The sequence below is a fragment of the Callithrix jacchus genome, chromosome 12 (genome assembly GCF_049354715.1).
Source record: "Callithrix jacchus isolate 240 chromosome 12, calJac240_pri, whole genome shotgun sequence".
Taxonomy (NCBI): Eukaryota; Metazoa; Chordata; class Mammalia; order Primates; family Cebidae; genus Callithrix; species Callithrix jacchus.
Genome location: NC_133513.1, coordinates 79679758 through 79693912, shown reverse-complemented (window position 1 = coordinate 79693912; position 14155 = coordinate 79679758). Strand labels below are relative to the sequence as shown.

Genomic DNA, 14155 nt, shown 5'->3' with positions numbered 1-14155 from the left:
GTGAAAAGCCTGTGTGCATCTCCCTTGGGCCTGAAAACTCCACTGAGCATATGTCTTTAGAGTTCTCACAGTCACTTCAAGATGTTGAAGATTCCTTAGGCAGTTTTCCTAACTCTGCTGAAGAATGTTTGAGGGGAGGCCTTTGGTCTGAGGCCAAGGAGGTCCCCTTTTCTTCCCGACCTTCTGCCAGAACTCCCAATTGGCATGTGTGTGTTCTCAACACTGTCTGGGTAGTACTTGTGGCAACTGAAGTTCCTTTACCCTGGTTTTAAGTGGTCAGAGATACACTTTGGTTTTACATTTCTCTGGAGAATGCCCATCTTATTCTCCTTGCCCATCCAAATTGTTTTACAGCCATTTTCATTCTCAATTGTGTTTTCAGCAGGTTTGTTTCCCATTAAGTCATCTACATGTTGCTAGGTCTAAGGAATGTTTTGGAAGATACTGAGCAGACATTGATTGAGCACTTTCTGAGCCCCGGGCACGTGAGATATATGGGTGCTTCACATTGCAGCTCTCCACAGTCAGTCATAGGCTCTTGGGGTTGAGGGGAGTAGCTAGCCAGACACTTAGTCACAGAAAGGTGTGACAAGAAAAGTGCACAGCACTGTGGAAGCACACACAAACACCTAGTTTGTTTGCAAAGTCTGGAAAATATTTAAAAGCTATTACTGCCATTTGATTGGTTGTTATATGGGCTGGAAAACTGAGAGTGGACTCTCAGAGTAAGATTGGGACTCCCAGAGTAAGATGGGATTCTTTCTAGAGTAGATTTTGGCCAGCCCAAGCAACATAGTGAGACCCCCATCTCTACAAAACATTTAAAAAATTAGCTGGATACAGTGGCATGCACCTGCGGTCCCAGCTTCTTCAGAGATGGAGTTGGAAGAATCACTTGAGCCCAGGAGATAGAGGTTGCAGTGAGCCATGATTGCACCACAGCACTCCAGCCTGAGCAATAGAGTAAGACTGTGTCTCCCCCTGACAAGAATCTTGGGATTCAGTAGAGATGAGTCCTATAGGAAAAGGGGCAAGGAGTAGTACAGCCTGGATGAAGTCAATTTAAGAAATCCTGGTGAATAGTTCCTTTATTGTAGGATTTCCTGGAGATTTGAACATCCTAATGCATACTGCTCTCCTCAGGAGAGATTACAGTATGCATTCCTAGGCTTATTTGGCTCTAGATTCTGTTTTAAAGCTTGAAAGATTTTATTAGATTATTATTTCACAAAAACATATTCAGGGAAACAGCATTTTAAGCTCTTAAATTTCCAGATCTTTGCAACAGTCATCATTTGAGAAAAAAAATTAGCCCACTGGTAGATAGGGTTTTTTTCATAGTGAGATATAGTGGACAGTGGCTACTGGATATGATAGATAATTTAAGAAAGAAAACAGGATATGGGTACTTACAGACTCATTTGAAAATCACTGCTTTTGGAGCTAGGTTATGTTTCATGAACTTTCACATATGATTTTTTAGTTAAATATTAACAACAACCCTGTAAAGGAAATACTTGATTATCATTATCTTCATTTTAGAGGTGACTAAGCTGAAGCTCACATAATGGATTATGTATGGGAGACGCTGAGAGTTGAACTGTGGTCTGTCTTCTGCCAAGGGCCACATTTCGTTAGCTATTATTATGCTTTGTTAAGGAGTTAGGTCTCTTATTTTAACTTTTCTTGTTTTTTATTTTATATGATTGTTTTAAAAGTAATGTATGCTTATTAAAGAAAAATAGATGGAAGAAAAGTAGAAAATACCTGCAGAACTATCATCAATAGTTCTGTTAATATGTGATATATTCATCACTCCAGTTAATTTGTGATATATTTCTTTCCAGTTGTTTTATGCGATATTATGTAAGTTGAGCATCGCTTATCCAAAATGCTTGGGCCCAGAAGTGTTTCAGATTTCAATCTTGGGGACACCTTGGAATATTTATGGAATACACTCTGTTGAGCATGGATCCATAAGTCTGAAATGCTCCAATGAGCATTTTCTTTGAGTATGATGTCGGTGCTTAAAAAGTTTAGAATTTTGGAGCATTTTGCATTTTGAATTTTTGCATTAGGGATTCTCAACCTATGTACAGTAGCTATAGTTATATATATATATATAATAAATATTATATATATTATTTATGTATGTTTCTATTTATGCATAAATTTATAAAATTTTGAATTCTACTTTAGAATCTTCCTTACAGATATGCCTTTGGCTATTTTCACATAAGTAGTCAGATATTTTAATAAGTAAATCCACCGAACTAGAACTCAGAAACTTTTAACACTTCTATGCAGACTGCCACTTGGCCATGGGCAAGTTTCTTGACATTTCTAGAACTCCGATTCTTCATTTACAAATGAAGCAATTAGATCAGATCCTTAATTTTTAAACCGTGGGGTACCACAGAACCTGAGAGGGGCCGAGATTAAGAAAGATCAACAGAGCAGTCAGGACCTTGGCCCTTCCTGTGCTTCAACCCAAGCAGCGGCATTTGTAGATCTTTTATACATTTGGGACCTAAGCACATTCGGAAAAGGGGATTCACTGATTTTTTTTTTTTTTTGAAAAAAGAAAAAGAAGTATTGAGCCAGATGATCTTGAAGCTCAGCAATTCTATGAGTTGCGGTATACTATGTACATTTTTAAACATTCTTCACGAGATAGAGTAAACAAATATGCTTTATTCTTTTATATTGTCTCAGGAAGCATGTAAGGACAAAGAGAATACCTGGTCTCTTGACCAGGTTGAAAAGGGTCCAAAGCACTCTTAAATTGCTTCTTAGGAAACAGATGATTGGAAATTCTATAAAACATGTCTCCTCTGACAACATCCATCTTCAGATCCAAGTTAATGCTGTGTCACAGAAGACCAATAACCAGGGAATCAGTGGTACCTGAAACTAATACATGTTTGAAAACTATTGAGTTTACCAATAACTGGTTTTCCACTTTCCTTATGCATATAAAGCTTTGCATTTTGAGGGTGGTAATTTAGAAGTACAGTATCTTGATATTTTCTCTTGCTTTCACAGAAGGAAGAATCCTGCTCAAAAATGAGGTGAATTAATGCTCAGGCGCTCGGGAACCCTGGACAGCTACATGAGGTGTTTAAAAACTGCCCTGACCGTCTTGCCAAACAAGTCTCTGCTCATGAAGCCCCACAGGATGAACGAGCCGAGGCAGGACAGTGTCCTGCCCTGTTGGAACAGTGACTGCTGACTTGCCAAGAGTGAGCTGGGGACTGCCTGCTGTCTGCCAGTACAATGAAGGAAGTGGTTTATTGGTCACCCAAGAAGGTGGCAGACTGGCTGCTGGAGAATGCTATGCCAGAATACTGTGAGCCTCTGGAGCATTTCACAGGCCAGGACTTGATCAACCTAACCCAAGAGGATTTCAAAAAAGCCCCCTTGTGCCGAGTTTCCTCTGACAACGGGCAGCGGCTCTTGGACATGATAGAAACTCTAAAAATGGAGCACCATTTGGAAGCACACAAGAACGGCCACGCCAATGGGCACCTCAACATTGGCGTAGACATCCCCACCCCCGATGGCAGCTTCAGCATCAAGATTAAACCCAATGGGATGCCAAATGGGTATAGGAAAGAGATGATAAAAATCCCCATGCCAGAACTGGAGCGCTCCCAGTACCCCATGGAGTGGGGCAAGACTTTTCTGGCCTTTCTTTATGCACTTTCTTGTTTTGTTCTCACCACAGTGATGATCTCGGTCGTCCACGAACGAGTACCTCCTAAGGAGGTGCAGCCTCCACTACCGGACACGTTTTTTGACCATTTTAACCGGGTGCAGTGGGCCTTTTCTATTTGTGAAATTAATGGCATGATCCTTGTAGGACTCTGGTTAATTCAGTGGCTGCTCTTAAAATACAAGTAAGTCAAGTAAAAGATCTAAGATTTGATAATTATGGGATTTGTACTCCAAACATCTAATTATTATTTAGAAATGAAATTTATCAACTTGTTGGGATCAAAACATACTAATTTTTGTTTCTTTTTTAACCACGTACCCTGTTGGACTAACTTACTGTCTGGAAGCTTTAAAAGAAAATGTTGTTTGGTTGCCTGTTTTATACAAGAGTTATATAGAATGATGAATAAGACTGTTAGAAATGGTGTTCTATTTCCACTTAATGAGAAAGGAAACTCTCAGACATCTTCAGACAGACAGCACAGGCTATTGAACAACAGATAAACCACCTAGTGTTGGTTGGTATTATTAACCCATTAAATAAATTAACAGTTGGCCTAAGCACTATAAATTGGCTGCATAGCTTTTCCCACACAGAGTCAGACATCTGGAACCTTAGCAATATGTGTTTAAAGATGTTTCACACAGAATTCAGAACAGCTGTTCCAGAGTGGCTTGGATTGTTGGGAAAACAATACCCTCAGGATATGACTTTGGGTAGGTGGGATGTGGATGGACCTGAATGGATCGCCACCTTCTACTGCTCCTACTTAAAGGAATATGTGACTGTTCCATTCAAGTTTCTCAGGGTTTTACGTAGGAAACTCCCACTTGTTTTCAGGTGGATCCAAGCTGGCTTTTACATCCGAAGCTCTAAACTCAGCATGGCCATTTCAGACAGGCTGTTTACTTGGGTTGCCTATATTGTCCCTTCACTGATGTTTGGTTTTCCCCTTAGTTAAGGGAACACCTTATGGTTTCCAGGAATGAGGGTTGGAAATTGGTTTGTTAAAGAGCTAAGTTTCTCTCTGGTGGAATGTGTTTCATGATTCACTGTGTGGTTAAATAATAAGGAATTCATCTTACAGCAAGAAAACACACACTGAGAGTTCATGCTGAACTTTCTTTGGCAGAAATGATAGTTTTTTCCTAGTATGTTTTATAAGGACTCTTTTTTTTTTACCTGATAAATCATATATCTGCAAATTGAAATAAAAGTAGTTCCTGCCGTCTTCCCAGGGATGGATGGACGGGTATACAAGAAAGCCGTTTAACTGACCAGTGTTTATATAGGGATGGTTTGACAGTCCTAGAGTTTAGGCTGAATCTGAAATAGAATTGATAGTCTGGGCTGTATTTGACTTGGTGGAAGACCTTTCTTTTGTTGTTGTTGTTGCTTTAGTTTTAAGAGGCTAATAAATAGAAATAGGCTTTAGAAATACAAGATACTTGGAGTTTATTAAATGCATTATTTTTGCTGCTAATTAGTTCTGCTTTTGGCTTTTTGACTTTTAAACTTTTTTCCTAAAAACCCATTGGAAGAAAATGCCAGTACTGTACAAAGGCAAGGTCAACTCAAATTATGCTTCCTGGGTTTTCCCTGATGTCATTTTGTTTTTGTAAGTTTTCTCCTTTTCTGGTATTTCATCAAAATTTTTACATTCAAGCAAATAGTTTACTGCTCCAGAATATAACTTTGAGTAAATTGTAACAGGTACAAATCCAAATCTTTCACAGACCATGACTTTTAGGTAATTTTATTCTCATTCTTATAAATTATCCTCTTAACCATAAAACTATTTTCTTAAAGTATATTAATAATTACAATTTTCCCAACAGGGAATTTTCCTCAACTCTATTTCTCTTTAAACTTTATGATTTTGTGTTTTCCTGGTACTTAATGCAAATACTGTAGTCGTTTATATATTTAAATTGCTCAAAATAAGAAGCCAGTTGATTTGTGTCTTGGACAAAATTAACTCAGTGATGAATGCAGGCAGCCTGGGATCTGGCCTCAGGTGTGACCTAACTTGCTGAGTGGTTTGGGTGAGTCCTTACATCTTAGGAACCTAGTTTTTCTCACAAACAAAATAATGGCCCCTCAGTCTAGATGATTTCTGTTTTCATGTCCAACTATGTTTTATTTGATTCTAACATCATTGGATGGGCCAATTATATTTGAATTTTATTAGCTTTAGAGCATTTGTGTCCAGAATGCATCCAACTAAGTCCTCTCTTATTTCCACCTCTGGCGGGATAGGGACATGAGAAATGAAAGCAAACTGTCATCATGATCATCCTAAGCATCACCCACCCTGTCCTTCTACTGGGGCCCATTGCTGGTTTCCTGTTTCTTTCCTTCTGACCTCTTCAGTGTATTTGGCCCACCAGACAGGTAGGAGGTAGGAGGTAGGAAGAAAGATACAGATGACACATCAAGCAGTGAAGATGGATAAACTACCTTTCTCTGGCTCTCATAGAGAAGGTTAAAATCTTTTGTAGTGTCAGAGGGACCCTTTGTTTCTAGTTATTTGGTTGTTGCAATATAGCAGTTTTATTTGTCTGGCATTTTGGATACTTCTGGTTATGGGATATTCTTAGCAGACAGTTAACCTCTCCCTCTTTTTGTATTTGACTCTTCTAAGGGTTGACCCCTGTCCCCCAGTGTCCACTAGGAGGTATACCGGTTAGGAGCCTGTCTTATACAACTTTTCCAAATGCCTATTTGGCCAGTAATTCCCAACAGGATATTTTTACTTTGATTTTAAGAGTCTTGTATCCCTTAAAAAAATAAGTCTATCCTTACTTCAGTATCTTCTACTATTTAGAGAAGAGTCATAGGATAAAACTATAGAGGATCACTTAATTAAGAAACAAGATCACTGGAATTTGTCCAAAAACTCCCAGCAACAAACCATTTAACTAAATGTTTGAGGTGTTGGAAAGTCTTCAGATTGAATTTGTGACATTATAACATTTAGTTCTATCCTTATGTTGTATACAATTGTCCTTTAATGTTAAACATGGGTTTGGGGGTTTTTTTGTACTTAAATTTTTCCCTTCTTTCATTCTTAATGTCTCTCCTGCATATCTGTATGTATATATGTTTATATATACGTAAATCCACATGGTATTTCCATGACCTCCAAAAATGGAAAGCAAAATAATGCCTGTCCTTGAGAACTTTTTTGGTTTTTAAAATTGTAAATAATGTTGTCTCCCCATTTAGAATTGGACTTTCAAGCCACTGACTAGGAAAAATTCCTGGGAAATCTCTGCATTTGTGTCAGACTTCACTGCAAAACAGGTATCCCTTGTTTTAAGAAAGCATGATAAAGAATATATTAAACTTACAGATTTGATGAAGGCTGAAGACGTTAAGGATTTTTCATGCATGGCTAAATCATGGCTAACACAGTGGCACCTATGTGTGATACATGTGGCTCAGCTCTACTAGAACGTGGTGAACACCAGAAGAAAAGGCCAAGGAGCAGGACTATAGAGTTTCTAAGTCACCAGAGAAATTATTATGACTTAGTGTGGTGGTTATAGGTTCCTCAAACTCAACTTGTATAAAACCAGATTTACTATATTTTTCTTCCGACTTATTCTTCCTCCATCTGGCCAGTGGCATTTCCTAGAAACCTAGAACTCCTCAGTTCCTTTTATCCAGGTAGTCACTAAGTTATTTCAGTTCTAATTTTAGATAGATATCTTCTTTCCATTTCTACTTAGAGCTCCATCGTGGGTGCTCAGATGGAGAACCAGCTCCTTAGCCTGAACCTCAAGGGCCCTCAGTATCTGGTCCCAGCCTGTCCTGCCTTATCTCTAGCTACTTCACTCCACAGTTTTCCTCTACCACTTTAAGCCCATGTTATATTCCATTCTATTAGTTGTATATATGTCTCATTCATTGCTAAATTGTAAATTCCTCAAGGGGAAAAACTAGATCCTATTCATCCATCATTCACCTTTCCCAGAGTACCTGGCACATAGAAAATCCTCACCTAAAATTCATTCATTCAACTAGTATTTAGAGCAGTACACCATATTCCAGACACTGATAGACCCTGGGGATGCTGCAATGAGTAAAGGATCCTGATGCTTTCGTGAAGCTTATATTTTGGCCAGTGTAAGGAAGGCAGTGAAAAATGAATATATGATATTAGCTAGAGCGATGGAGAAATAAAGCAGTACAAAGGGCTAGTGAGTATTGGAGAGAGTGGGGAGAGACTGGTATTTTAGATTGAATAATCAGAAAAGTCCTCTAATTAGCTGATGGTTGAGCAGGCATCTGAATCAAATGAGAGTGAATAACATGCATGTGTTTGGGGAAGAGTAGTTGAGGCAGGAGATACAAAAAGTGCAGGGTTCCGGCACTTACCTGAGGAACAGTCAAGGGCCCATGTGGTTGAATGAGCTGGGGGAGCACTCTCATGCAGGAGGCCAGTGAGGTGTTAGCCATGTAGGCCATGGATGGATAAGGAGTTCGGATTTTATTTCAAGTGTGTAGTAAGTCATTAGGGGAGAAGGATACAAAAAAACTGGTGTTTAAAAAGAATTAAACTGGTATTTAAAAGAATGTGGCTGCATTGCAGAGACTAGGGAAGCAAGAGTGGAAGCAGGGTGCCTGGTTAAGATGCCATTGCAGTAGTCCAGGTGAAAGATGATCATAACTTAGACTCAGTTAACATTTTTTAGTAAATACATTTTGTGGAAGGGTAATAAGAAGGACTGAACTCTTTCTAGAAGCCATGACACTCAGAGCTTCTAATCTTTCATAATGACAGGGCTGACTTCTCTTGCAGTATCTTTCTCATATATGGGTTTTGGGCGTCTCTTTGAATCCCTGATTTGTATATGAAATTTTGTGGGGAAATTTACTAATTTGGGGAAATCTCCAACTTTGCTTAAATATATTTTATTTCAGAGCAAAATGAAGTATATCTTGATATGTGTTTTCTATCATAGCTTCTTTTGGGTCAGACATTTTCCTAAAAGGAGTAGTATAAGACAGTTGTACAAGGAGGAATTAAATGTCGCAGGGTATATTAGTCCATTGGTGGTAAAAATATTTGAAGAAAGAAAAGAAGTCGTTGGGCAGTTGGGTTATGGGTTGGAGTTGGGGTAGAGAGAGCTTAGTGGTAAACATTCTAGCATAAACAGTTGCATAGATTTGTAGAGGCTGGTGAAAAGGAAATGGTTATTTAGTGGGTCACAATTTTCTTTGAAAATTGATCCCATGCCAAAAGGGAAGGAAGTAGAGAAGAAAAATGATGACCAGAGATCCTGCTTGAGACCTACCATGACATCTATATTTAGCACTATTTCTAGAGGCTTTGTTAATCCTACAGGAAGGAACAGATATGACTTTCCAGTGTGGCTTTTTGGTATTATATGTGCGAGAACTACAAGGGATTTTTGGAAGTTTACTAGCATTCTGTATTTCATGTTTGGTGGTGACTTTGGGAAACACTGTTTTTGTATTTTAACCTTTGGGAGGCCTTATTTGTTAAGTGGGTGCCTGCCAATTTAAGAGATTTTATCTGTAGTATTTTCCTCTCTTCTGTGAATGGAATCTAATTTCCAAGGACATAATCTTTGTACTGAAGTTGGTTTTGTCAGATCTTAATCTGATTGTTTTTGGTTTGTGTTTTATTCAATAGACTTTGTCTTTCATTTTACCCTATTTTAATTCCATCAGTGCTTCTTTTCACATTAAGTTGATTGAATCAAAATACTTAACTCTTCTTCTGTTCTCAAAAATAGTTTATGACCATAGATACTGTCAACATTTTTTTCATTGCTTTTATGTCTTCCATGGTTGTGATTAGGTAAGGTTCTTAAAAGCATTTGATATAGAAAGCATTTGATGTGAAGTGGGGGAAAGTGGGGGTGTCTATTCAATAGAATTTATTTTCTAAGTTCCAGAAGAGCTTTTTCTTAAGGTCATTTCACTTTATTATCTATTACCCCTATATTGTAGACCATAATGGTAGTCTTTAATGGAACTTTAGGACATTTTTATGTTTAGTTATTTACCAAAAATTATGGGAAACTGTGTTCTAGGGACATAGCAGCTAGCAAAACAATTGCATGGGGGTTATATTCTGGAGACTGTTTGTTCTCAGAGTGAGATCTCAGTGTTTGAAAATGTGTTGCCTAAACTCCATCCATGTATGAAACTTATGAGGACAAAATTCCCTCATATTACTATAGCTTTTTTGGATACTTACCCATTGTTTAATTTGCTGATAAGCTGTCATATTTCTCTGCAGCAATAAAGCACGATAAGTGATCAGGGACTATCTCTTACCTTCCTTTCTCTTCCCTCCACACATGTAGCTCCATCAGTTATGTGCTTACTCAAAATCTGTTTTGTTCTGTTTCTTTTAATCCATGTTCTCAAAAATTATTATCCTATTCAAGAGGCAGGTTACAAACCAACTGATTTTAGAGTAATAAGCATTAATATGTATTGTATCATTTGATACAACCAACCCTTAAAAACAAGTAATGTTATTCTTTCTCAGTGAAGAAAACTGAGACTTGGAGAAGCTATTGATTTAATTGTCATCCTACAGTGGCATATTTTGGGCATTGAAGGCTCTTTGATATATATCCAGTCTAGAAATTTCCTGGTATTATAGGCACCTGTCCTCTGGAGATTTTTTTTTTTTAACAGATTTAGTATTATAGATGCCACATGTATAGGACAGATAGAATAAAAACAAATGAGTTCAGTTTTTTAATTATAAATTTTATGTGTTGGGTTCCATCTGAGAGACATGTGCATGTGCCCCAGGATGGATTTGCCAACTCTGATAGCCACCCATCTTGCAGTTCCCCTGTGGACTGTAGAAAATGCCTTTAGCTCTGTCCTCACTCTGGAACCTCCTAAGTGTAGCATGGGTCCTATTCACTACTAATCTGAGAAATCTTCCTTTGCTAACAACTTCAGTCACGTTTCTGCATTTAAGACCACTGACTATGCATGCCCAACCTTTCTTTATATTTCTAGTAAGTTTTCTCTCCTCCCTTGATTCTGACTCATTATCTGTCTAGGCTCAGAAATCTGAGCTGAGATCCTGTTTCCTTTCCTGGGGACCTTCTCTGATCCCGTCTCTTCCAAGATCATCTGGATCTCCTAGCTTCTTGCAGGCCTCACTATGCCTCCTCTGTCCTCCTTTTGTTTACTGAGGCCATTTATTGGAGTGGAAAAGGATAGTCCAGGGGCTAGACAATGGATTTGTGGATTCAGTCCCGGATTGTGCCTCACCTCTCATTCTCATGTTAGTGAACTGGTAGTCTTCTTTGCTTCTACCTTTTCTAATTTTTACAATTTTAGGTCTCATGACCTAAATACTGACCTGAGCCATAGGAATTATAGGGAAATTGTAGATTTACCTCTAAATTTAGTAATCCCAGCAATTTGACTTGTAGGCAGATTAGAAGATAAAAGATAAATTATCATCTCACCAGAGATAATGCTCATATTATTTTTTACATGTGCTCATAAATGAGTAATCTGTATACATGTGTATTTGTAAATGGTATCATTTTGACCTTCTCTTTTATAACATGCCCAGGAATTGTCTATTTCATCTCAACAAACCATCATTGATGTCTGTCTAATTACTCATGATCTGATTTAGAAGTCACCACATCTGTGTCCCACCAGCCTGTCCCATCAGTCCATGACTGTGGTTGTGAAGCATGTGGCTATCAGTCTTACACTGGAAGGTCATCCTTAATTAAGATCTCTACAGTTACTTGCTGACTGAGCGACTTTGTCCAAGTTACTTGACTGTTGTAGTAGTGTTGTTTACTTACCTGCAAAATGAGAATGATAATAATGTTGTTGTGAGGATTGAACTAGATGACATGCATAAAGCACTTGACAGAGTACTTGGCATCCTCCTGGTTTCCAAGCCCACCAGTGGCAATTCTGTTCCTTCCAGTTCTCAGGCCAAATGTGTTGGGCTTTGTTTTGTTTTTAAGATGGGATCTCACTTCATCCACCAGGGTGGAGTGTAGTGGTGTGATTATATCTCACAACTCACTGTAGCCTGGAACTCCTGGACTCAGGTGATCCCCAGACCTTCCTCACCACCTCTATTGCTGTCATAGGTCTAACTACCTTCTTCTCTTGCCTGGGTCATTACCTCGTCTTGCTTCCTTGTAGTGGGTTTTTAATTTGGCCGACAGAATAAGCCAATGTACATTTCTCTTCTTCCACCTCATGTAGCATTAAAGCCAGTTTCCTCATGGTGACCTAAGAGGTCCTCCCAGACCTCATGGCCCCATGCCCTATACTCCCTGACCACCTTGATGATCAACAAACACTGACATACAAGCCTCTGAAATTTTCTCCTACAGATAACCTCCTGGTTGACCGATCATACAGAGGTAGACCTTCTCTGACTAACTTAGCCCCCAGTTCTAACCTCCCTTCCCTCAATGACACTCTTGCTTGGTTTTACACTTTAGCACTTATCTAACATGCTCTGTTTTACTTATTTCCTTCATTAGAACACAATACTGCCTCTTTCACTAGAACACAAGCACCACAAGGCAAGCTGTTTGTCTGTTCTGTTCACAGCTGTATTCCCCATGTTTAGAATAGCACATGTATGTTCATTATGTGACGTTTAATAGCCACTAAAATTTATAAAGTGTTGCACGTTCTAGTTACTGTGCCTAGAATTCCATAAATGTTAGGGACTGCTGGTGATGTGTCTGTTTTCAGAAACCCCCTGTTAAAATAACAGTGTTACATTTAAGGATAATCCCTTAAGTCAAAAGCAAACATTAATTGTTCAGTTCTGCTGGCTGTGATTAAGCAAGCCCCTAACAATGTGATTCAAGGTGGGTAAGTTTTGATCATGGGAAGGAATGAGGAGAGATCTGGGTGTGTGTGTACACACCCACACAGTTGTACTATATGTATGCATATACACATTTGTATTCTGTGTATGCACTCGTATGCACACATATGTGTACACATATATACACATATTATTTTTCTTGATAGCCTAAAATACCAACACAGAAATATAACACCTTTTGTTTATAGTTTTATTGAGCATTTTCTGGAGGATACTTGATTTTAATTCTACGTAACTATCTCAAGTAGATAGTATTGATGTTTTTGTTCATGTCTTATAGAGTAGCATTTTTTTCTTTACTTTCTGTTACAATCTGTATATAACTCAGGAAGTGATATTTTAATTTTATTAGTGAAAAGAGCAATTGATTAAAAGTCTAGAAATATCTGGATTTTGTTGTGACTCTCTTGTTGACTTATTCTCTGGTCCCAGGTTAGTACTTAAATTCTTTACACATTAGTTAATTTCTTCTTCTGTAAAATGGGATAATGGTATATGTAAAATGGGAATGTTGTTGAAATTATTAATAGCAAAGGTGCAAAATTTCTTTGAGTTGTAATTTAAAAAAGCAAAAACACATACTATATATACAGATACATTTCTGGACTGGTACACATTTTCCTGATTCATGAACTGTGCCATCCACCCTGAATGGGTACCTAAGGATTATTAAATGAGTTCTAAATCTCCCAGGAAAGCATTTATTTTGATTATTTTGTTTGTTCTACTGCATTTAGTCTTGCTCCTTCATTTGTTTTACTAACCTTTTCTTAGAATTTTCTCTCCTAAAATGCTGAATTAAGCCCTGGGTTTTCCTGAATGGAGCGTGTAGCCATTGAGATACCTAAGGCTGTGATAGGTGGAAAGGCCCTATAGGACAATGACACTAGAAGGAAGAGAGAAGGATACAGAACCTATAGGCCCCAACCTTCAGGGGTTTGCAGTCCTAGTTGGATAATGGAGCAATCTCCACAAGACCAGCCTGGGTAACATAGCAAGACCGTACAGAAATTTTTTTAAAAATTAGCTGGCCATGGTGGCCTGCACCTCAGATACTCAGGAGGCTGAGGCAGGAGGATTGCTTGAGCCCAGGAGATCAAGGCTACAGAGAGCCATGATCATGCCATGGCACTGCAACCTGGTTGACAGAGCAAGATCCTGTCTCAAAAAAGGAGGTATCATGTTGAAGGGAGTTGAAGAAAGCTGTGAGGGGAGTTGTCACAATCGAGGGAATCTAGGGGCTGGTAGCAATGGATTAAGGAAAACAAATTTTAGAATTTCTTTGGCATTAGCTTCCACAGAATATGGGAATGTGGGGTTACAGAATGTTGTCAGGAGGACTGTTAAGAACTTGAAATAGAGGATGGGATAGAGAGGAGCAGGGGCTTCCTTAGAGTAGGGGATCTCTCTGAGAGACTACATTTGAATGGAGTGTGAGTGACAGGCAAATGTTCTAGGAGAAGGCAGAATCCAGGCAGAGAGAATCGTTGGCACAGAGATCCTACTCAAGGCAGGAGGGACTTTGCAAGCTGTGTTTAAAGAGCACCAAG

At 38.6% G+C, this 14155-nt stretch overlaps 1 protein-coding gene across 9 annotated transcripts in view; it reads left to right on the top strand.

Moving 5' to 3' along the window:
* Positions 1-14155, top strand: part of SGMS1 (sphingomyelin synthase 1) — a 334608-nt gene that overhangs the window by 294383 nt on the left and 26070 nt on the right. For all 9 annotated transcript variants that reach the window (XM_054243062.2, XM_078345958.1, XM_078345961.1 and 6 more), the window contains one exon: positions 3046-3899. In XM_054243062.2, coding sequence (XP_054099037.1) covers positions 3277-3899 — 623 coding nt within the window. In that variant the 5' untranslated portion in view covers positions 3046-3276. The remainder of the gene's footprint in view (positions 1-3045; positions 3900-14155) is intronic.